Source organism: Tiliqua scincoides, chromosome 1 (assembly GCF_035046505.1).
Source record: "Tiliqua scincoides isolate rTilSci1 chromosome 1, rTilSci1.hap2, whole genome shotgun sequence".
Taxonomy (NCBI): Eukaryota; Metazoa; Chordata; class Lepidosauria; order Squamata; family Scincidae; genus Tiliqua; species Tiliqua scincoides.
The window spans coordinates 134,864,469-134,887,350 of NC_089821.1; the positions used below are offsets into that span (position 1 = coordinate 134,864,469).

A 22,882-nucleotide genomic window follows, 5' to 3' on the forward strand; every position below is an offset into this window, starting at 1 on the left:
AGTTGCTGTCTAAATGTGTGCAAAGTGTGCGTTTTATGTTCTATTCTAATATCTTCCCTGGCACTGAAGTCAGACTGACAGGTCTTCAATTTCCTGGGTCTTCTTTTTTCCCCTTTTTATAGACTGGGACCACATTAGCCCACTTCCAGTCTAGTGGCACCTCCCCCGTCCTCCAGGATTTTTCAAAGATAATTGACAGAGGCTCTGCAAGTACATTCACAAGTTCCTTTAGTACTCTAGGATGCAGTCCATCTGGTCCAAATGACTTGAATACATTTAGGCCAAATAAGTGGTTTTTAACTAGTTCCCTTTCAATCCTAAACTACAGTCCTGTGCTGTCCAGGTTTTCATTACTTCAGGAATGTACTTTCATTTCTTCAGGAATGTAAGCATATCCCTCCATCAGCCAAGGACCCAGCACCAGCGGCGTCGCTAGGGGGTGGGGGGGTGCGGGCCACACCACGTGACGTGCAAGGGGGGGTGACGTGCACTGGGGGGATGACGCGCTAAAATCGTGGTTTTAGGAGCAACCCCATCTTGCCATAAACCGTTGGATGTCGAATTTCCAGCGGAATGCAATGCAATATACCAGAGTGAAATTGCTCCTTTCCTTCAAAAGTTATGGCCAAAAAACCGGAAAGAAAAAAATGCATGGTGCCCTATGGAAAGTGAAACCGAGCCGTATCGTTTACTTGCAAGTAGGTGAACTTGCCTTAGTCCGTCGGAAAGGGCAGGCTGAGCGGAATCCAAGGACACCAGAATGGTCCTGATCCAATGAATGCAGCCCAAAAAAACCCCTAAGAAGGAGGTCCTTTCCTCCCAGCTGCGACTGTATTGAGCCCTATGGAAAGCGTAATGAAGCCACGTGGCCGTGATTACTTGTGAGTAGGCGTACTTGCCTTAGTCTGTCGGAAAGGGCAGGATGAGAGGACTCCAACAACATCAGAATGGTCCTGATCCAATGAATGCAGTCCCCAAAAACACCCAAGGAGGCCCCTCCCTGCCAGCTGGCCCCCTCTCCATAGCTGTGAAGCCCTATGGAAAGCGAAACAGCCTCACGATCACGTTTACTCGTGAGTAGGCAGACCTGCCTTGGCTTATGATCAGGTCAGGCAAAGGGGAATGTGAGAACACCAGAATGGTCCCGATCCGATGGAACTGGAGCGCAACAAATGCTCCAGAAGGCAGCCTCCCTCCTCCCACTATAAAGGACAAAAAAAGAGGCTTGAACTGGTAAGGGGACAGTTTTCTATTTTGCACTTGTAAAGTCAGGTGCGTCTTTATCGATATGCTTGAAACAGAAGAACTTTAAACTGGGCACTGGTGAGGGCTGAAAATCTTACTGATTCTTTTTGGGGGGGTGTTATTGCAGGCAGACTACAGAGAAAATTCACTTGGTGAAACAGGACTGGCTCCCCCTTATTTATTTCTTTTAATTTAATTATTTATAATTATTTATTTTAATCTGCTTGATGATGTCTCTTCTGGACATGACATCACTTCCAATGGGTCCTGGACAGATTGTTATTCTAAAAAGTGAGTACTGGTGCTAAAAGTTTGAGAACTGCTGCAATAAGGAGTTAGTAAGTTGACACAGGGTGTGTGTGCGCGCGTGACTCTACAAGTTTTCAAAATCACTAGTTTGAAGGAATAATACCATCATGTTATATATCAATCAATGCATAATTTCATGCAGAATGCAATGAAACAAACCACATTGAAATATCTGTGTTCTAACAAAAGGTACAGCCAATAAACCAGTGGGGGCAGGGTGATGGTACATCACCACGCATTCCACCTGGGGTGTTGCCCTGCCCACTGCATGGGGTGATGCACAGGAGTCTCACACCGGGTGACATGAATCCTAGTGACGCCACTGCTCAGCACTGACATTTGCACAATTCTCCTTCTGAGAGAAGATGGACACAAAGTAGGAGTTGAGCAGCTCCGCCTTCTCTTGAGTTCCAGGCACGAATTGACCATCCTTGTCCAGGAGCAATCCCACCCCCTCATTTCTCTTCCTCTTTCTTTAGGCATATCTAAAACAACTCTTCTTGTTATTCTTTTAGTCATCTGACTAAAAATAAGTTATGAGTGAATAATACAAGCAACCCAGTCTTAGTCTTAGCACTGTCTGTTCTAGTGGCTGTCTGCTGGTATTCTTTTGCATCTTTTTAGATTGTGAGCCCTTTTGGGACAGGGAGCCATTTAGTTATTTGATTTTTCTCTGTAAACCGCTTTGTGAACTTTTAGTTGAAAAGCGGTATATAAATACTGTTAATAATAATAATAATAATAATAATAATAATAATAATAATAATAATAATAATAATAATAATAATAATTCCAAACACTTTTCACTCAATAACTTGGCTAGACAGTTTACCATCTTGCCAAGGGTTGAGAATTTGACCACTCCCCTGCTTTGCCAGTCACCTGGAGAAGGGTGGTAAAATTCTCCTTACCGACTACTAGGGAATTTAACATAAGAACATTAGAAGAGAACCCCACTGGATCAGGACAAAGGCCCCTCTAGTCTAGCTTCCTGTATCTCACAGTGGTCCACCAGATGACTCAGGGAGCACACAAGATAACAAGAGATCTGACAAGAGACAATAAGAGACCAATTTACAGATGACAGGCTTGCCTAGAGGCAATGATTGAATGCACACTGTGATAAGTTATCATTTGATAAATGTGTGTTTCTCCAACACAATGAAATCATTCAAATGTAACCTTTCCTTACAATTTGCTTCCATTATTTTTTCCTGAAATAAGAGTATAATGGAGTACAGCACAACAGGTAGATTCATACAGAATTTCAAAGTCTCTTAGTCCTCATAATCAAAAACAACCAGACTGCTTACATCTTACTCTCTCCATTAGTACTTCTGGGACCCATCAGTGGGTCGTGATCCACTTTTTGTTGGGTTGCAAAATTGACAGGCAGATTAGGTTATATGTGAATTAAGGGTTAAACAAGCTGCTACTTGGGGTGGGGGAACTCTGCTGCCCAATCACCATTATAGCCACTCCCTTTGGCAGGCCCCTCTAGGGGCCTCTAAATAGTTTGGGAACCACTGCTCTGCATGAATGAGCAATGGGCAGCCCAAACTTAAGGTAAGGGAACATTGATTCTCTGATCCAGTGCTGGGTCCCTGCAGCCTTTATGGGTCTACTAGGATCTGCACCAGCTATTAAGCCCAGAAGGGGGGATAGCATGTGGCGGCCTGAACTGCCCTCTGCTGGCTGCTGCCATGTGCCATATGGCATGTCTGTGATGGTCGTTGCCATGGCAGCACACGGGAGGCTAGCATTGTCTGGCCGTAGGAGTAGGTGCTAAAATAATCTATTACACATTTTTAGTAAAGTAATGAAAGAACATTTTTCTATTATTACATTCATTACTACAAGCATTTTCCATAAATGTAAATATAAATCTATATTTTTTTATCACTTTATCCCTCTCACTAGATGATCAATAAAGAAAAAAAGGAGAAACAACTTTTAAACAAATCCTCAAGCTTTTCATGACACTTCAGCTGTGTACGTAACTCATAATAAAAATTTCTCAAATTTTAGACATTCTATTAAAATTTTAACTGACAAAACAATTTAAGTACTGAATTAAATCACATTTCTATACTGAAATGGGAACAGGGTTTAATTGCAGCAAATGTTATTTTAATCATTACATGCATATTTTAGCTTGTTGCTGTGAAATACTGCAGCCATACTGCTTGGGAGACAAGCAGAGTACATGTGGGACTGTTCATTTTGAGGACTTGGACAGAATGGAACATATTTATAACTGTAAAGAATGAGAAGAATGTTTTTTCCCCATCATACAGAAGTTGAACCATTCCACAGAAGCATACCCAAATCAACAATTCTTAAAAATGAGAAACGTCAACAGTGTACAGTTTTTCAGCAGAGTATTTTAAATTTGCTTCTTTGAGGTCAGTCCTTCTGTTTAAAGTCATATACTATAGGTTCAATAACTGAAAGGAACACGAGCATTTGAAACAAAAATGCACATATTTCTTCAAGTCCATGTCTCCCATGAAAATGGAAAGTATAATTTGAACGGGATCAGAAAGCAGTGGATCATAGTGATCAACTGGATCAGAAAGCATACAGAACACATTGCCAGAATATCTCTGTTCTGGTCAATGTTAAACACAACAATGTTATATCCCTGCCATTTCTCCAAGGATCTCAGGACAGCATCAACAGCTCCCCCTTCTTATCCTCACATCTCTATGAAGTTAGCCTGAGAGTCAGTGACTGAACCCAGTCTCCTCAGGCTAACTGCAATGCTCTGTGTCAGTAGTTCCCAAATTGTGGGTGGGTTGGGCCCTCCAGTGGGTTGCAACCCAAGTTTTGGTGGGTCATGAAACTGACAAGCTGTTAGCCAACAAGAAAAATGTATTAAGCTCTATGGAAACAAAAAAGGAGCAGCATGCACATATTTACGTGCAAGTAGGCAAATATACCTTGGACAGGTTAGGCCAAGGGGAAATGCCACCAGAATAATCCTGATTTCATTAACACAGGCCCCAACAAAATCTTGAGAAGGAAGTCTCCCCCCTCCTCCAAGCTAACAAGGAAAATATACTGAGCCCTATGGAAAGCAAAACTGAGCCACACATGTGTGTTTATTCATGAGTAGGCAACTTCACCTCTGCTCATACAGAAGGCCAGGAGAAAGGAAATGCAAGACCATCAGAATGGTGGCCACCAGGACATGGAGCTGAAAAAACGCTCCAGATGGTGATTCCCCCACTATAGTAAAAAGGATACAAAAAGAGGCTTGAGCGGCTGGTAAAGTGAATTTTTTTTTTAACCTAGGTAGGTCCCAACAGAGTACCAGTTTAAAAAGTGGGTTCCAGTGCTAAAATGTTTGGGAACCACTGCTCTATATCCATTGCACAACACTGCTTCTCTTAGCCTCCAATCCTAAGCACACTTACCTGGGAACAAAATAGGACTTATATTTTAGTAAATTTATATGATTGTGCTGTTAACTTAGAGCCTAATCCTATGTGGGTCTACTCAGAAGTAAATTCCATTTGAATCAATGGGGCTTACTCCCAGGAAAGTGTGGATAGGATTGCAGGCTCAGAGAGGTGGATTGATTTCAAGAATTCTTCCTTTCACAAGGACAGTCATGATAAGAATCCTTATTTTAAGACACCAATGTCTTTAATTAGGAAATTCCAAAATCTATAGTTAGAAGAATTTGAAAATGGTGTTATTTTACTCTGATGCAAGTTCATTGTGTTCAGTAAGAGTTATGCTATAAACCTATCCTATTCATCAGAAACAAACACCTCTACCTATAGCAGCATAAATGACATAATTTAGAACCACTTCTCCATTTATTGTTGGAATGTACATCCTCTGCACCACTACCATAATCATCTCTCCTGCTGCCAGCACACTTCCATCCAGCTTGTTTTCAAGAAGTGGTAGATGCATGAGGCAGCAGCAATGGGTGACAGTGAGGGGCACTGGGAGATTAGCAGGATGGTGGGTTAGGAAATTAGTGGCAGCAGAAACAGATTAGGAAAGGAAAAACCAGCTGTGTATAGCTGCATCTCAGCAGTAAGATTTTCGTATGCAGGTTCTATATGTATAAACTATGAATTTGAAACCAATGCCACTCTTATTTGCTGCACTAGCAGATATACCACAGATACTCGCCTATAAGTTGATCTCACAGATAAGTTGAGGGCAAGTCTTGAACCAAAAATCATGGAATTCTCTATGATCCTCGGATAAGTTGGGGAGGGGGTTTAAAGTAGGGGGGTATCTGACTATAGTTTTGTCTGATTTTACCCAAAGCCAGATCCTGAAAAATAACCTACCACTAATTTGTTACCTAAGAACTGTACAGCCCCTAATTTATTTAAAAAATATAGTAAAAGATCATAAGATACATTTTTATTCTTTTGACTTTTTAAATTCTGGTCTTCACAAGCTTTTTGTAAATGCTATCAGAGTAAGTGCACTGTAAACAACATACCAGAACAACAGTGGTTTCCAGCCTGGGGTGCACGTACCCCCAGGGGCACTTGACAGGATCTTTAGGGGTACTTGAAAAACAATTGAATAATGGCAGAAAAAGGCAGACAGTGCTCCAAAATGCCTTGCAGGGCCAGCAAGGCAGGGAGGGAGGTAGCTAGTTGGCTGTGAAAGCCTCACCAATAGCTAGTTTTTGGTCATCAATTCATATATGAATCAGTGATTGAAAACCAGCATAGTAAAAAAGCTGAACCATAATATGGAAAGTGATCAATCACCCAGAATTTCTCAGGACACTTCTGGTGTAAATGGTGCAAAGGCATAGTTTTCAGTTCATTAATCAGCTAAAAAGAGAAAATATTGTGATGAATACATTAAGTATGAATTTTCATATAGAGGAGGTGAGGGCTTATATTATTCATATTAATTACCAAAATTTTGCTAATATGAGTGGTACAGTTTATGTAATGGGCTGTCAAGGGGTATACAAGTGAAAAAAGGATGCGAACCCCTGCAGGAGAACCATTAATCAAATCCGTCTTTTAGGTGCCTGGTGCGTTAAGCTCTACATGTAACATACAACTTATAATACATAACTGGGATTGTGCAATTCAATTCATAGCAGAGAGAAGCAACAAGGAATGGCTGTTAGCAAGTGGAGCTGTACATAGTTGCAACCCTATTTACTCAGAAGTAGAGTTTTTTGCTTTCCATAGGTGTTATTCTTAAGTAATGGTGCACTGAATTGTAGTGTTGGATTTTGTTAGAAATGGATTACATCCTGGTGTTTAAAAAAACAGACCTCTGCAAAACACAAGCATTTGCAAAATGGAACAAGGCTGCAGCAGCATTTGCAGAATGGAAGAAGACTTGCTTGATTTAAATGGAAACCTTTAGCCCTTTTCTCATGAGAATAAAAGGTTAACTTTGGCTTGAGCTTGCCAGGGAGCTTACAGTGGAGATCCCCTACAGCAATCACCGCAGACACCCGTCTATAAGTCGGCCCCACAGATAAGCCAAGGGCAGGTTTTGAGCCAACAATCATGGAATTTTCTATGACCCTCAGATAAGTCGGGGGTTAAACTTAGGGGGTGTCTGACTATAGTTTTGTCTGATTTTACCCAAGGCCTGATCCTGAAAAATAACCTACCACTAATTGTTACCTAAGAACTGTAGTCTCTAATTTATTAAAAACTTAGTAAAAGATCATAAGATAGATTTTTATTCTTTTTAAATTCTGGTCTTCACCACCTTTTTGTAAACACTATCAGAGTAAGTGTACTGTAAACAACAAACCAGTAAAGCAGTGGTTCCCAACCTGGTATTCATGTACTCCCAGGGACACTCAACAGGACCTTTAGGGATACTTGAAAAAGAATGGAATAATGGCAGAAAAAGGCAGGTTGTGCTCCAGAATGCCTTGCAAGGCAGGAATGCAAGGACCAGCAAGGCAGGAAGGGAGGTAGCTTGTTGGCTGTCAAAGCCCCACCAATAGCTAGTTTTTGGTCATGTATGAACCAGTGATTGAAAACCAGCACAGTAAAAAAGCTGAAACATAAGTGATCAACCACCCAGAATTATTCAGGACACTTCTGGTCCAAAACATTGCAAACAGATAAAAAGAGAAAGTATGTGATGAATACATGAAGTCTGGGTTTTCATAGAGAGGAGATGAGGGCTTGTATTACTACAAACATTTTGCTAATACGAAGCGTACAATTTATGGAAATGGGTTGCCAAGGGATATGCAAGTGAAAAAGGTTGGGAAGCACTGCAGGAGAACCATGAATCAAATCCACCATTAAGGTGTCTGGTGTGTTAAGCCAGAAGCTCTACATATAACATATAACTTATAACACATAACTGGGAGTGTGCAATTCAATTTACAGCAGAGATATTTGCAACCCTTTTTACTCAGAAGTAGACCCACTGCTTTCCATGGATGTTATTCTTAAATAATGGTGCACTGAATTGTAGCCTGGGACTTTGCTTCAAATGGAAATGAGGCTCCCATCCTGGTGCTGAAAAAAAACAGACCTGCTTTGCAAGCATTTGCAAAGCAGAACCAGGCTGCAGCAGCATTTGCAAAAGGGAACAAAGGAAGGAAAATAAAAGGTTAACTTTGGATGGAATTTCCCAGTGAAGTTGCTGTAGAAACAAATGATCTCTGCATTGCTTCTAATGAGCAGTGCTTACCTGCTGCTTGAGAAAGAAATGAAACTTTTCAGAGTTGAAAGGCTCTGCCCTCTGACTGATCCAGAGATAAGGCGAAGTGATAAAATTTTTGCCAAGTAATCAGGCTCCAATTATGTACTACAGGCGAGTATCTATGGTAGGTTAACCCCTATAATCTTTGCATTGCTTCTCCAGTGCTGCCAGTTGCTTGAAAAGCCCTGAACCCTAATCGATCTTGGATATAAGGCAAGCTGATGATCTAAGCTTGATTTATTGGCAGAAATTTCTCACCCTATAGGCAAGTATTTATGGTAGGTATGCTACACATTTAAACTGCCATCAAACAACAGCCACAGTATCACAGTAGAAATTCTAGGAACTTACTTTGGTGAAAATTGTTTAGTAGAGGTCCCTAATTTCTCATGGAACTAAAAAGTTATTGTATTGAGAGCTGAAACAAACAGGTTTGCAGATGGTTTTAGGAACTGACACATCTTTGTTTGAAGCAAAAATGTGGCCAAGCTATCCCATACAATAGTCATCTAAGTCTAAATTTGAATTTGCCTCACCTTTCGTACCCTGAAGCTGACTGACATGGCTGAAATGCAAATGTAATATGAAAACAAAATGTAATATCTAAATCATGCCTGGAGGTAAATTTAATGAAGTTTCACTATGATGGATAAAAAAATCACACACTTTTATTTTATTTTATGAGTCCCTTTAATACTTTTGCATAGTTATTTCCAGTTTTCAAAAACAAAACAAAAAACAAAAGCAATTATTTCATTTGCAGCATATGATTGTTTGGTTGTTAAAACAAAGAATATTATCCCAAAACTTTAATGCAAGAAAGCTCTAAAAATAAAAAAGGCAGCACACATTAACTATGTATGTAAGAGTTCAATATAGTTAATTACAGCAGCATTATTTGTAGCAGCCCAAAACACCACTACAAGCAGAGATCTGTTAACATTCTTGTAACAGACGGATTGATAATAGTTGATGGTTGGATCGATTTAACAAGTAATACAAGTCAACAGCACGTAGCTTGGCAAATACTGTATTATAGGCAATGAGCAAATCACAATTCATCAATGTGATTTCATTCCTTTTTTCGTTTTCTAAAAGTCAGGAATTTCATAACTTGTGCATACTTACTGTAAACAAAGTAATCATTTTAATTTTTTAGCTTTCTGTATGCCCTTCAAAATGTTTTCCACTCTATGCCTTTTAGAATTATGCTCCAGATATAGAATGTTAAATCATTCAGAATGCGTGGTTTCTAGAATTTGACTAGAAAATCACCCAGCCCTAATTTTTCCCCTATATTTGTGAGATCTCCACAGCTACCATATCTTTCTTTTTGGGAGTTACTTCAGCCTTGTCCCTGGAATGGGGGCAACACGTTTGTTTTATTTTTGCTCAGTGACAGACTTCTGTGATCTCTATCTGACTACATGAGGAGAGTCTTCTGTATCTAAACTTTCAAAGGAAAAGCAATTCACATTTAAAGTTAACTTATGCATGCCCCAAAGCCTGAATACATCAGCTAGAACTTTTGGCTTTTTCTTTGAGCAGCAGACTACTCATGCAGACTACTTCTGAAACTTTCAGAACCACTAAGTAGGCACTTGTGAGGTGCTGCTGTTTGGGGAAAAAAAGTGAACAATCCTATTAGGTATTTAGGCATAGATGTAGTTCACTGGACTGTGCCATAGACTGTGCATCCTATTTAGGGTTCAATCTTGAAGAAAGCGCGCCAGCTCAGTGCCAGCGCACAATGTTGCAAACGTGCCATAAGGCATGAGTGTAGCAGTTAATGCCTGCCCAGCACTGGCACAGGCTTGACATGAGCCTGCACTGGGCTGGCACCAGTCATAGGCCAGCTGCCGCCTGGCGCTTCGTGTGAAGTGCCAGATGCCGGAGAAGTGAGTGGAGATGTGGGAGGGAGACGTTCCAGGGCAGGGGAGAAGGTGGGGAGAAGGCGTGGTGAGGGAGAGAGTGGGGTGGGGAGCAGGACTGGGATCCAAAGCCCTGCGTTGGGCCTCATAGCCCGACACAGGGCTTCTTTACACTGCACTTGCTATTTAGCCAGCTTAGAGTCAAGTAGTCCTATTGCTGGGCCACTTTCCTTTACTTACGAATGTCCCCTACTCCAAAGAGTCATCAGAAGCTGCCCGCGGCTGCCTGAACAGCCACAGACTGCAGCGGCAGCTATTTCGGCACTGCTGTAGCCTTGCATGCCGGGCAGCTGAAGATTGGGCTGCCCGTACAGAAGAATTCTTCAATTTTGCATTGAAAGGCACTAAGCATGGCTTCTCAACAATAACTCAAATATCATCTAAAAATCTTTGCACATCAGTTTCGGATTAATTAATTATCTGATGTATCTGACCTGTATAAACATTTCAAAAACAAGAAAAAAATGTTTCTGAATTAGGGATAAATTTCTTTGCTATTTTCATGCTATCCCAATTTGTGCAGTGTCAGTGCTATGCTGAAATAATACTGTGATTACCTTGGAGCAAAAAAATAAAAGCCTAGAATGATTTTTTTCATACTTGCAGCATCTTCAAATCTGTCGCTGAAGCTATTTTAAACTTTTATGGTTGTTCAAAACTATCTCAGTTAAAATACATTTATGAATGTGGGTTCAAAAGAAATGGACTGGCTTACAGACTGGTTTGTGACAACAAAAACTAAGCTTATTTTTAGCACTAGTTATCATTTGCTTAGTTTGCATATGGACATTGTCACCCATTCATTTACTAAATTTGTGGAGGGGAAAGAAGGACTACAACTGCAGGCTCTGCTTCTGAAGTCAGTGCACCATCTGGCTCACTCCCATTACCCACATGTTCATTTGAGGGACAAACCAGGGGAAAGATCTGTGTTCAGAGTGGGGTTTGATAAAACTTTTAACTTGGGACAGTATAAACAGAGAAATGTTCTGGCAGGCCACCGCATCCACAGGTGTGGATACAGGTGTGCCCCTGTATCCACAGGGATTCCGTTCTGGAACCCTCCATGGTTAAGTGAAACCAAGGATACAAGTGAATCCCCCCCCCACACCAGATTTGGCCTCTGCTGGGCTCAGAGGACCCTCCAGAGGTGAGGGGAGCTTTGCCTCTGGAGGTGGTACGCGTGCAGGGGGCCCAGCTGACCTGATCCGTGGCTAAGTGAATCTGCAGATACCGGAACCCTCCTGTATATACCTAACAACAGTATTCTGGGCAGGGATGGGCCAATAGAATTCAGAAGTCTGTTTTGACTTAGGAAGGGAACATAACATTCCAGATATGAGTCTGTCAGATCATTTTTGGTTGGATATTACTAAATCACAGTGTGAGATGAATGCAATATTGCATGACTAGCATTTTTATTTATGTGCATCACACCATTAGCTAAAACATCTACTATCAGCAGAAAACGTTATCAGGGATGCAATCCTGTGCTCTCCTGAGAAAAAGCTCCATTACTTGCATGTAAACACACATGGGATTGTGTGCTGTAAGGATAAATAACATCCTCCCTTTAGACAGAATATTCCAAATGTTTTCTGAATGAATGAAATTGCACAAACACTTTTTGATAGTATCTCTTAACTTCTGCATATTCATTAAACTTACTGTAAACATTTCAGATTGCATACACAATTGTTGCTTAAACTCTCAAATTCTGAACACTAATTTTAGATATCTGTCATAGATCATAGAACTGTTTTATCAAATTATTATTCAAATGATTCCCTTAATTTTAAAATACAAAATAAATATCTTCAAGCAATCACATTATTGTAGTGGTACATATTACAGAAAATTGGTTTCATCTTATCACCATAAAGAAGTCACATCTTTGACATCAGCAAGGAATACACAAGATGTCTCATACTTTCTTGCAATGAAGTAGCTTAATGTTGCCTTCTAAAAGGAGTTTTCCCCCAAATGGGCCTATAATCCTTTAGGACTGTGTAGGAGATTTGAAGGGGAGGCTAACCAGAACAAGAGGGATATAGAGCAAGACCTACTGGATGACCAAAAGGCACCAAAGAATGAAGTATGTACTCCAACCAATGTTAAACTTCTGTAGAAGGGTTGACAGAAGGAATCTTCTGTTTTGACAGCGACACTGGAAATGTTCAAGGGGCAGTAAAGTTGTATATTTACTTGGGCTGCAGCAGTGATAAAAATGTACTGGGTTAAGTAAGTATTCTTGTGTGGCTATAGAATATTTAAAAAATAGCTGTGTATTTTCTAGACCCTAACTACACATGTCATACACTATACATGTGTATAACAGAACCCTAATGGCCATTTTTTTTCTCAGAAAAGCCATTTTGACAGGGTCAATTTGGAGCACAAAAGGGGAAAAGGAGAAAGGACTGCTTAACTCTTTTCCTTGCCATCACATCCCTACTCTGAATCAGATCCTCCCAGCATACCAGAACTTCCAAAATGAATAATTGCCTTGAACTGACTATAGGGGCATCCAAGGCCTCCCTGCAACCTGGTTTTCTCACTTCCTGGATAAAACCCTGCCCACTGACGCTTACTCCTTTCAGAAAGTAATGAGGAGTGGAAGCGGAAAGAGTCACATCTAGGCTGGGGTACATTCAAGCTACAGGGAGGCCTGGAGGGTCTTGTCATGCTCCTGATGACATCTTTGGAAGTGCAATGGGTCCTCAAAGCATCTGAGCCTGTCATATTTGTCTTACTTGGCTCTCCCTGCTGCCTTGCTGATACCATGTAGTCATCTGATAGGTCAGGGTTGACAGGAAGGGCCTGATATACTCTAGGAAGGTGCAGCAATCCTGCGACCTCCAGGCCCCATCATACTTATGATGTCATCAGTAGACTGGTGGAGCCCAGACGGCTTCTAGGGTTTCTATGTGCCACTGAGGAATCTATGGTCTTTATACAGACTCCAAAATGGGACCACAAAAAACATATCCAGGCTGGAGCTGTTCTATCATTAACACATAATTCAAGTCTGTGATATTTGAGAGGGACAGACTTTTTGCTCTTCTGAATGTTTGCCCTTTAAAAAGAGCTGCCTTGAGGACCAGATTGTATTTATGTAGATAAAACAAGATCTAAAACCCAGCAGGCACAGTGTAAGGATAAAGTTCATTAAAAAGAATTAGGCTTTATTCTACCTGTGCTCTTGGTATTAAAAACAAACAAAAAACCCAGCATTATGCACAGAATAATTGAGAAGTGCATTAAAGGTAAATTTCAGCAAACAATAAATTGGCAAAGGAGGCACATGGTGAAACATCCTAAGAACACATCTACCCATGTGAAACAGTACAAATAGTAGGTCTTTGTGTGCCTAAAGTCAAACCATGCCAAGAGATAACTCGACAACCATGCTAATGATTCATGATTGTTCCTAGATAAAGGGAGTAGAGGAAACAAGATTGGACAATGCAGAAAGCCACACAAAGACCCACTATCTAATCAGTGTGTACAAAATTAATTTTAACTGTAGACCACAGAACGAATTTGAAGTCTTTCAGTTTAATACTAAAGTGAAGCAAATGAATTATTTCAGAGAGATCTGAGCAGGCTGTCCACCCTGCCTCCATGCTACAGTCAAAGTTGGATAGTGGGTCTCTGAGGTGCTTTCACACTGGAGGACAACACTGGATCCTTGGGGGAAGAAAAGAGAGAAAATTAGGAATGAATGACTACAAACAGGTTTATAGAGTGAAACATGCATATGGTATGCCTAAAGGCAAATAAAAATGATTCTTATATTTCTGAAGATTGAATCATTCTTTTCATTTCTGTCATTTTAAGACAATGAAGGCAAATGATGCACTAATTATTATAAACTGTCAAATATTACAAAGGCTCACCAATACATGGCTGCTAACCAATTAATAGAGGAATCAGGTTCCTTGACAAGCTAATTTCTAAAACTGCACAGTGGCTTTTAATATTTGATCCAAAATTTTAATCTTTTTAATATTTAAAAGGTCCTCCTATAGCATCAAATATATTTCCCTTTCCTGGCTATCAAAAGAGTTTTTAGGTACCTGCATTGATTCATGGCATAAAATTTGCAAGTTACAGACTGTCATTAAGATTTTCATTAACTGCTGTGGTCCCTTATTTCAATACTTGTTTCTAACCCCATTAAACTAGCCACCCAAAGCAGTGGTGTACAAAGTGGGGTTACGGACCCAGGGTGTCAAGCTGCAGATATGGGCACAATCCTGCCCTTCACTTGGGCCGACGCAAGACCCTTGCGCCAGTCCAGGAGGGTCGCAAATGTGCCATAAAGCATGTGCCTCCTCAGGAGTAAGCCACGCTGTTGCACAGAGGTGCACCAGCACACAGGCTGAATCCAGCCTCCATGGTGGCTTCTGTGGTAAGATGCAAGGCTATGGGGTAGGAGGGGAGGAGGCAGAAGGGAGGTGTTCCTGGGTGGGGGGGAGGGCGGGCAGTGGGTGGCCCTGGGTGCAGGCAGGTAGGGAGTGGGAGGAGGGGCTGGGATCCAAGTACTTATGCTGGGAATTTGGAGTGGCTCCAAGCTGCTCCGCTGTCCTTGGACTTGTGTCACCTCAGGAGGCACAAGTAGGGCAAGGGCGCCTTACCCAGAAGTAAGGGGGAAAGTTTCCCCTTGCCTCTAGCAGAGCCGTTTGGGCCCCTATCCTGTGATGGAAACCTCTTGGCTTGCCTGTTCCAGTGCAGGGCAGGATTGCGCCCTATGTCATATATAATTCAATCTGTAATTTCATGCAGAATGCAATGAAACAAACTATGTTGAAATATATCTATTCTATCAAACATTATCGCCAAAAAACCAGAAAAGGAAAACAACTGCCTTATGCAACAAAAAGTGGATTGCACTGGGATTACCAGCGGAAATAAATAGCTTGTTGCAAGCATTTCAAAAAACCAAATGCATTCTTCATAAATGCTGTGTTTTGTATGTTTGCATATGCATATGTATGTTTTGCCTTTCTTCAATATTACAAGACTGCTTTTGTATGCATCATAAACCACAAGCCACAAGCATATTATCCTGATAGGAATTCCTTCCCTGTTTTGTTTGGGTTATGATCACTAATGTTCACTATGTAAGTGAAATTATTATAAATAAACTCAATAAAAGAAAGTAGTCACTGCCTGCTCTTCTTCTTTGACCATTGTTATTATTCATTTCATATCATGACTAATACGGAAAATAATTTTGTCACGGGGAAGGTGCCAAAAATTTATGGGCCCTGGGTGCCAAATGACTTTTGTACGCCACTGACCCAAAGTACTTTGTTTAACTCAGATTTTGGGCTCCATTCCTAGGACGTGTGCAGTTATTATTTTTTTTAAAGAATATTTGTATACTGCTTTTCAACAGAGTAGTTCTCAAGTGGTTTACAAAGTTAAAATAAATCAGTAAATGGTTCCCTGTCCCCAAACTGCTCACAATCTAAAAAAATTACAGAAAAAACACTTGCAACAGCCACTGGAAAAGATGCCATGCTAGGGTGAAGAGGGACAGCTCCCTCCCCCCTTGCAAAATATAAGATGACACTACTTTGAAAGGTGCCTCTTTGCCTATATAGCAAGTTGTCACATTCAGATATCCACCACTGTGTTTTTTTTTGGGGGGGGGGGGAGAACTTCAGGAAAGTAGCACCCAGTTTATTATGGCTTTTCCGTACACCTCATAAAGAAAATGAACAGATTTGAAAGCAACACTATGTTTCCCTGACAGGTTGAGGATGTGTCATGAGTCAGCCCTCCAGCAGTGATAGGGATACTGACTCAAGCTTCAGAAGGACCAGCTAAGTCAGAAGATCCAGAAGCAGAAGGAGTAGATGCTCTGACAAGGGGCCTTGACACAGAGTCGAGCAGCTAATGACTCACTGAACTTCAGACCCCATGTTACAGCCCATTCCTATGCAGGATTGGGCTGTACTGCAGAGGGATTTACTACAGCGGAAGTGAGCTCCACTATTGTAAAATGGCTGCTGACAGAACACTCCATTGGCACTGCCGCAAAAGGTGGCAGGTCTCCAACCCTGCCAATGGACCCCATCATACCCGCTGGAGAAGGTAAGGCAGTAATGGGGGCAGGGGGTGAGGGGGAGGATCCATTGGCATATGCTGGATCCTACCTTCTCTTCTTCAGGCCTCCCTACTCCTTTCATCTCCTTGGACATGCACCAGGTACAGAGCAGGCGCAGGTCTGAGGAGACCCAATGCAGAGCAGGAGTATACGGAGAGGTAAAGGAAGGTAATTCCCCTTTCCTTTCCAAAGCCTCCCAATCTGCCACTCCCATTGAATACATCATGCACCTTTTTGCCACTGCTGCAAAATCTGGAGTAGGATTGAGATGTTCCAGAGCAGATACTGCTAAAAAGCCAGCATCCTCACCCAAGAGAGGCTCTTGTTCCCTTCAGCCCATTCACCACTGCAAATAGCATGCCTTGCAAAGAAAAATGGAGGATGCTTCTCCAGGCCAGAGGTTTGATCCTTTAAGGCTTTCCATACCCCAATAAGGCAGAACCTTGCACAGAAAGTCAGGTCCTGAGAGTGTAAGGGCTCAGTTACCACCAAACCTTGTCAAATCAAGTTGCCTTCTCCATGAGATCCATCCAGGGTTGTGACATTCTTATGCCTGAGCACTCTTCACTCTTGTTCTGTCTTGAAGCAGATCCACTGTCCTGCCCTGCTGATTAATCATTCTTACTCCCCATTCTAGACCATTGCCTAACCTACATCCTGTGATGTTCACTATGGGCTCAGCTTTGCCCAAACTGGACAGATCACAGAAATGTAAAGTATTAAGCATGCTTTATGTCTGATGAGAAAATTTTTGCAATTCTAGTAACATAGGAATTGAATAGTAGTTCTTCTCCAGTATATGCTAGAGCTCTGCTCCTTGGTTTAACAAGGGTTGCCACCTGACCACACTCGTCCAAGCAGCAGAGGAAAGATGTATGTGGAGGCAGTATGGGTAGGAGAAGACAGCAACAAGGAAGCTAGAGCACAAAATAAAGGGATTTTTTTTTTGCTACAGTTACCATCTGCTTCTAATTCAAAGGCTCTCTTCTTACAATAGTGCCATCTCTTCCCAAACTTTCCTAAGTCTAACCAAACCAACAATTCCAGAGAACGTCATATACGAGATTGATACATAGCTGCAAACTTTGCATAATTTGTGTAAAGCAGGGAGAACAGCCCAACTAGCATACTCACAGCAAAAACAAACATTTGCACAGGATTCATACATGACAGTACACATGGTTTTTCCTCACACATATATATATTTCCATGTAGGAAAGGCATCACATATTTATTAAGTGTAATAATATCCTGCCTTTCTAAAAACGTAATTAAGGCAGCCATATATGCAGCAATTCTAAGACATGGCAACTGCCTGCACAACAGCCAATAAGAATTTGGTCCAGAAGGGAAAGCAAAAGTACCAAGCTGCTTCCCTGAAAGCAAGTAGGGGTCAGCAGCATCCTGCCTCCTAAACCAATGCAGCCCCAACCCCCTCTCATACACACAAGGAAATGAAAGCTTTCAAAATCTCCCACTTGGTAATACAAAGGTTTATGAATTCTAGATGCTCCACATTTTGAGGACAAGAAAGATAGAAGTGGTATGCCGTCTGTAAGGATGTTTACATTCATTCAAGATTTCTACTGAGCCATAGCTGTTGAAACTAAGCACAAGCACATGGCATCATATCCTTGATCATGGAACATAGCAATATAAAAATAATAAACTGTTACACTGTTGGATATGGAACAGTGTTAGGTCAATCCTACCACAACACAGAAGCTAACAAGAAGCCCTGTGGAGACCAAGTCAATGACCAAAACCATAATAAATAATTCTGACATTTAAGGCTACTTCCCGTGCTAGTTTTTGAAGTGATAGTGATGTTCTTAGAAGTCATGGCCAAATCTAAGAAGTAACTTAACATGTGTCTGTCCTAGAGAGATGAGTTATGTTAAACTTTACAGGAGGCTGTCAAGTTCCTCTCTCAATCAATGCTCCCTTAGAGGGTTGAACATACTGTGGTTTGGAAATGCTATCACTATCTGAGAAAAGCACTGAGGTTCACTCAGGTTTCATTTACCTGTATTTTCCATACAGGCCCAAATCACCTAAGATCTGGTGCACATGAAAAATATGAAATATCCAAACAATGGTAGAATAAATAAAATCTATCGAGATTTCTCTGATTAGTTACCAAATATTGTAAACCATTGTAGAAATTACTGTAGGCCCTACAACTGCAGGCAGTGGTCTACATTTTTGCTATGGAGTTGGAAAAATCTGGTGCATGTATGTGTGCATGATGGAATGAAGTGACTAAATGATAAACAAATTACAAATAATGATTGAAGATAATGATTATCCTTATATTGAACTAAACATGCAAGCCATGACATTCAATTAATTATTGCTTTTAACTAATTTCAACTTACACTGCTGACTTGGATCAGAGTCTGTGGTCATCTTCACATAATTTGAAGGAAAAAGGCCAGACGTGCCATTGATTTCCCCTTGCCACCAATCCACATCATCTTTGTTCAGTACATTAATAAGCTGTCCTTTGGAGAAACTGAGCTCATCTTCATTGTTTGCCATGTAGTCATACATGGCAATCACTTGACACACTAGAAGGAAAAGAAACCCATGAGAGCAGTTGTATTATTCTGTTGCAGTAGGGATACCATGCAGTGTTTCAGAATTCTAGACCCTCTCCAGGAGGAAATAATACTTTGTTTGCAGTGCTACAACTCCTCTTTCCCCCACCCCAGTGATAAAACTGGTTGATCTTATGCAATGGATGAAGGGAGGTAGCTTTTCTGCAATGGTGAGAAAGTCCTGTCATGGAGAGAGTGCACATTTGCTGTTTTAGAGGTGTCTGAAAATGGTGTTATTCACTTTACTCAGAAGTAAGCTCATTGTGTTCAGTAAGATTTAGGCTGCTGTAATCCTATCTTACTCACCAGAAACACAAAACATCTCTATTTATACATATTTTTGGAACATAGAAAAGTGATGCACAGTGGTGAAGGAGAATTCAGGTTCTAGGTCTCAGGTCAGCCCAAAACTACATTCTCCATACACACATGCTACACCAGTTCCATTAACTTCTTTCCTTCTCTTTCAGCAGTTGGTAAACATTCAACTCCCCTCCCAAAAGACTGTATATACCCCAGAGTGACTATAAAGGTATAATACATCAGCTTCACTAGCAGATGCATACAGTGAAGAAGAAATACAGAGGACTGGAAAGGCTCAACTCTCCATATAGTCATGCTGCACTCAGGCTATGTAGTTGAAAATACAGATTCCAAAATGGATTTTCTCAGTTGAGCCAGTTAAGTGTTCGTGACATTAGCATAACCAAGTGAAATGACAGCAGGGATATTTTCCCCTTGCTATTTTGCTTTTCCTCTTCAAACTACTGGAGTTTCCTCAACTGCTTTTCAAAATATCAGCAGGATCTGCTACTAAAACCGACAATTTTCAGCACAATTCAGGCTTTTGTGTGCATTCCACAATATACCTGCTAATCTCCAAATTATAATAGCATTTTTTAATAGTGTCTTTTAAGAGAAAACCAATATTAATAAAGTTATAAGACCTAAGCATAGGAGACATCCTGACTATTTGAAGCACACTAAAAATGAATGAAAATACATTATTTAAATACACTCAGATTTAATCTTTTTGGGGGGACATGACTTGCTTATGTCTCTTAAATTTTTTCTATCAGAGATAACCAACAACCATTAGAACAAGTTTGGAATTCACAGTGGGAAAACTAGCTTGGGAGAAAGATTTGGAATGGGAAAAACTGGTGAGGAAAGGGTTATCACAGTGGTTCTTAAACGTTTTAGAGACACATAGTCTAATCTACCCTGTCAGTTTCACAAATGACCAAAAATTGAGTCCCAGACTCATAGCTAGAGAAGTGCTAACACACACATCTTTTGCCACTTCACTCAAAATTGCTAACTCTTGATACTGTTGTTTTTCATACCTGTCAGGAGAAACACATGTAATGCATAGTTGCCCCTAACTCTAAGCAAAGTGTAGCCTCTAGAAACCTACCTGGGACAGAGGCTGGGGTTGTTCTTTCACTACTTGGACCCAAGAGTTTCACATGGGTAGCAGGAAACCACCCTTTCTGTCTTTTTTTCCCTCTAGCCTGGGGGAAAAAACACACCATATTTTATGCTCTCAACAAGCTCCCATATATAATGTTCTATCTATCACAGACAAAGGCAGCTATAGGTCTCTGTGGGCCTTGGGTCAATGAGCATCTAGGGGCCTTCTTTGGCCTCACTCCATGATCACCATCCTGTCATACTCTAACCATGCCTCTTCCATGACAACGTGATAGGAACTATAAGCCATGCATAAACACATTCTAGAAACCATTCACCATACTGCACACCTGGGGGGGGGAGAGAAGAGAGATGGGGGTGGGTGGGAATCATACTTTTCCTGCCACAAAACATTTAGATTTGAGTGTTGGAGATACAATTCTCACCACAGCACTACTGCATTGATGCATTCCAGGTCATCACCAGCCAAAGCCAGCTGAGGTTAAATGCCCCTTGCTCTGGCCCTGGTCAGTCTCCTGCTGCCTGAGAATACTGGAGTTCTGATGCCAGCTCTGGCTTTCCATGAAGGCCATCATCACCCTTGCTTGTTTCTCCTTGTGCATGGTATTGGCTCAGAGGAAGCAATGGAAGGAGCAGCTGGATAAAGTGTGCACAAGAGCTGCAAGACCTGGAAGTGCTGGAGCTCCAAGTTTAGTCTCAGTAAAGGGTGATTCATTTCAATGCCAGTAGTGGGACAGACTTGGGCTGGGTAGTGGTAACACAACCATAGAAGGTGAGGGAGGAGGCCATTTGTTGAAATGAATCAACAGGTCTGTGGGCCAATGATAGACCTGGCTAACTCTTAACACCACCCCGCAGTTTCCACCTCATAATGCACCAAAGGACAGTAATACCAGTTACAAATGCTCTCAGTAAATCTGCCTAAGAAAGCACCTTGAAGTCAGCCAGCAAACCTAGAGATATCTCACCATTAGTGTTGCCCATAAAGGAGTCATTGTGGCTAACCAATTATACCCTGGGTCCCCAAGCTAGCTCCTCTCCAGAGGTTTGTCTGGATGTCTGAATGTATGGAAGTCAAAACAGCTGGCGCTTACTGGCTTAGTTCTATTGTGCCTATGCAAAAGCACCATAACAGATAGACTGTGCCTGTGTGAAAATCGCTGACATAGCTGTCCCCAAGTTGGATGTTCATAATTTGGGGATCCAGTGTACTTTGAATTTACGTTACTAAATGGCATTCCTTCTAACCCACAGTTAACTAAAAGAACTACACATGGGATAGGAACGTGGGTGTATGTCAGTGGTTCCCAAACTTACCTGGGTCATAATGACCCCGCAGACTCTTCTTCCCAGCTAAGCCAGGCGCTGCCATATTGGATTTTGGAAAATATCACAAAATCCAAGATGGTGACATCCAAATCTCATGAGATTTTGTGAGATCCAAGATGGCAGTGCCCAAATCTGTGTGGTTTGGGCACCACCATCTTGGATCTCACGAAATCTCATGAGATTGGGGTGCCATAATCTTGAATCTTGAGAGATTTTGCAAGATCCAAGAAGGTGATGCTGGGGGCACAGGTAGGGGCACTGGGGATATCCTGCAGCACCCCATGAAATGTGCCGCGATGCCCTAAGGCATCATGACGAACCCCAGGTACTTTGAGAACCCCGGGTGTATGTTCAGTCAGGAAAGCTGGAGACTTTTCAGGATAAAAAGCATATTAAAAATAGAAGAAAGCATAGCATGGCCAACCAATTTCTTTTTTATTGCTATGAGCTCCTATCTTGTTCTCAAAGCAACTTAATTCAAAGTTAGCATCATAGAATTTAATGACTTAAAAATAGATTTTTAAAATCAAGTAGTGTAGATTTTCTGACTGCAGTCATGGTCTCTTGAATAAGGACAACCATTCTGAATTGTGTTTTATAAATGAAAGACAATACTAATAGCTTTTGATTTAAACTTGGAATAAGGACCAGTGCATTCTTGTTCAAAATACTCTTTTCCTCTTTCTCCATAGATCACATGAAAGAGAAACATTTTAGAAGTTTTAAAAGACTGATCAAATATGTTAACTAATATGCAAGAATTTCTCTGTTACCTGCAGTTCTCCTTGCCACCATCCACTAGAATTTTTCTTCAAAATAAGAATCAGTTGTCCTGGGGCCAGACTGAGCTGCTCTCCTCCTAATGCAGTATAGGCTGTGGTAACCTGAGCAATTTCTGAAAGGGCACACACATAAGTGAAAAATTTATCACTGTGTCAGGGAAAGGAACAAGGCAGGCACATGTGCACACAAACACCTTCCTGCTTCCCGCTTTCCCTTTACTGGACCTGGCAGCTGAATGACGAAAAACCATGGTAGACTGTATATGCTGCCACCATCCCAGGCTACAAAGACCAGGTAGAGGAGAGCCATTTGGAAAACCCCCCCTCCCAGGACAGCACTGAACCCCTGTAAAAATCAACCCTACATTAGAATCTGCAGGGTGAAGAGATGTAACAACTCACTGAATTACTCATCAATATGGACCAGACACACCAGGGGTCAAAATGGAACTA

The 22,882-nt window shown here is 41.3% G+C and overlaps 1 protein-coding gene across 2 annotated transcripts in view; it reads right to left on the bottom strand.

Annotated features, from left to right (window-relative positions):
• ITSN2 (intersectin 2) overlaps positions 1-22,882 on the bottom strand; it is a 130,706-nt gene that overhangs the window by 31,806 nt on the left and 76,018 nt on the right. Inside the window, exons 26-29 of one of the 2 annotated variants that reach the window (XM_066634470.1) lie at positions 22,421-22,542; positions 20,302-20,398; positions 18,663-18,854; positions 8,926-13,856 (exon numbers count right to left, since the gene is read on the bottom strand). In XM_066634470.1, the coding sequence (XP_066490567.1) occupies positions 13,855-13,856; positions 18,663-18,854; positions 20,302-20,398; positions 22,421-22,542 (413 nt within the window). In that variant the 3' untranslated portion in view covers positions 8,926-13,854. Of the gene's footprint in view, positions 1-8,925; positions 13,857-18,662; positions 18,855-20,301; positions 20,399-22,420; positions 22,543-22,882 lie in introns of those variants that run through there. The other variant, XM_066634544.1, reaches the window with a different exon arrangement.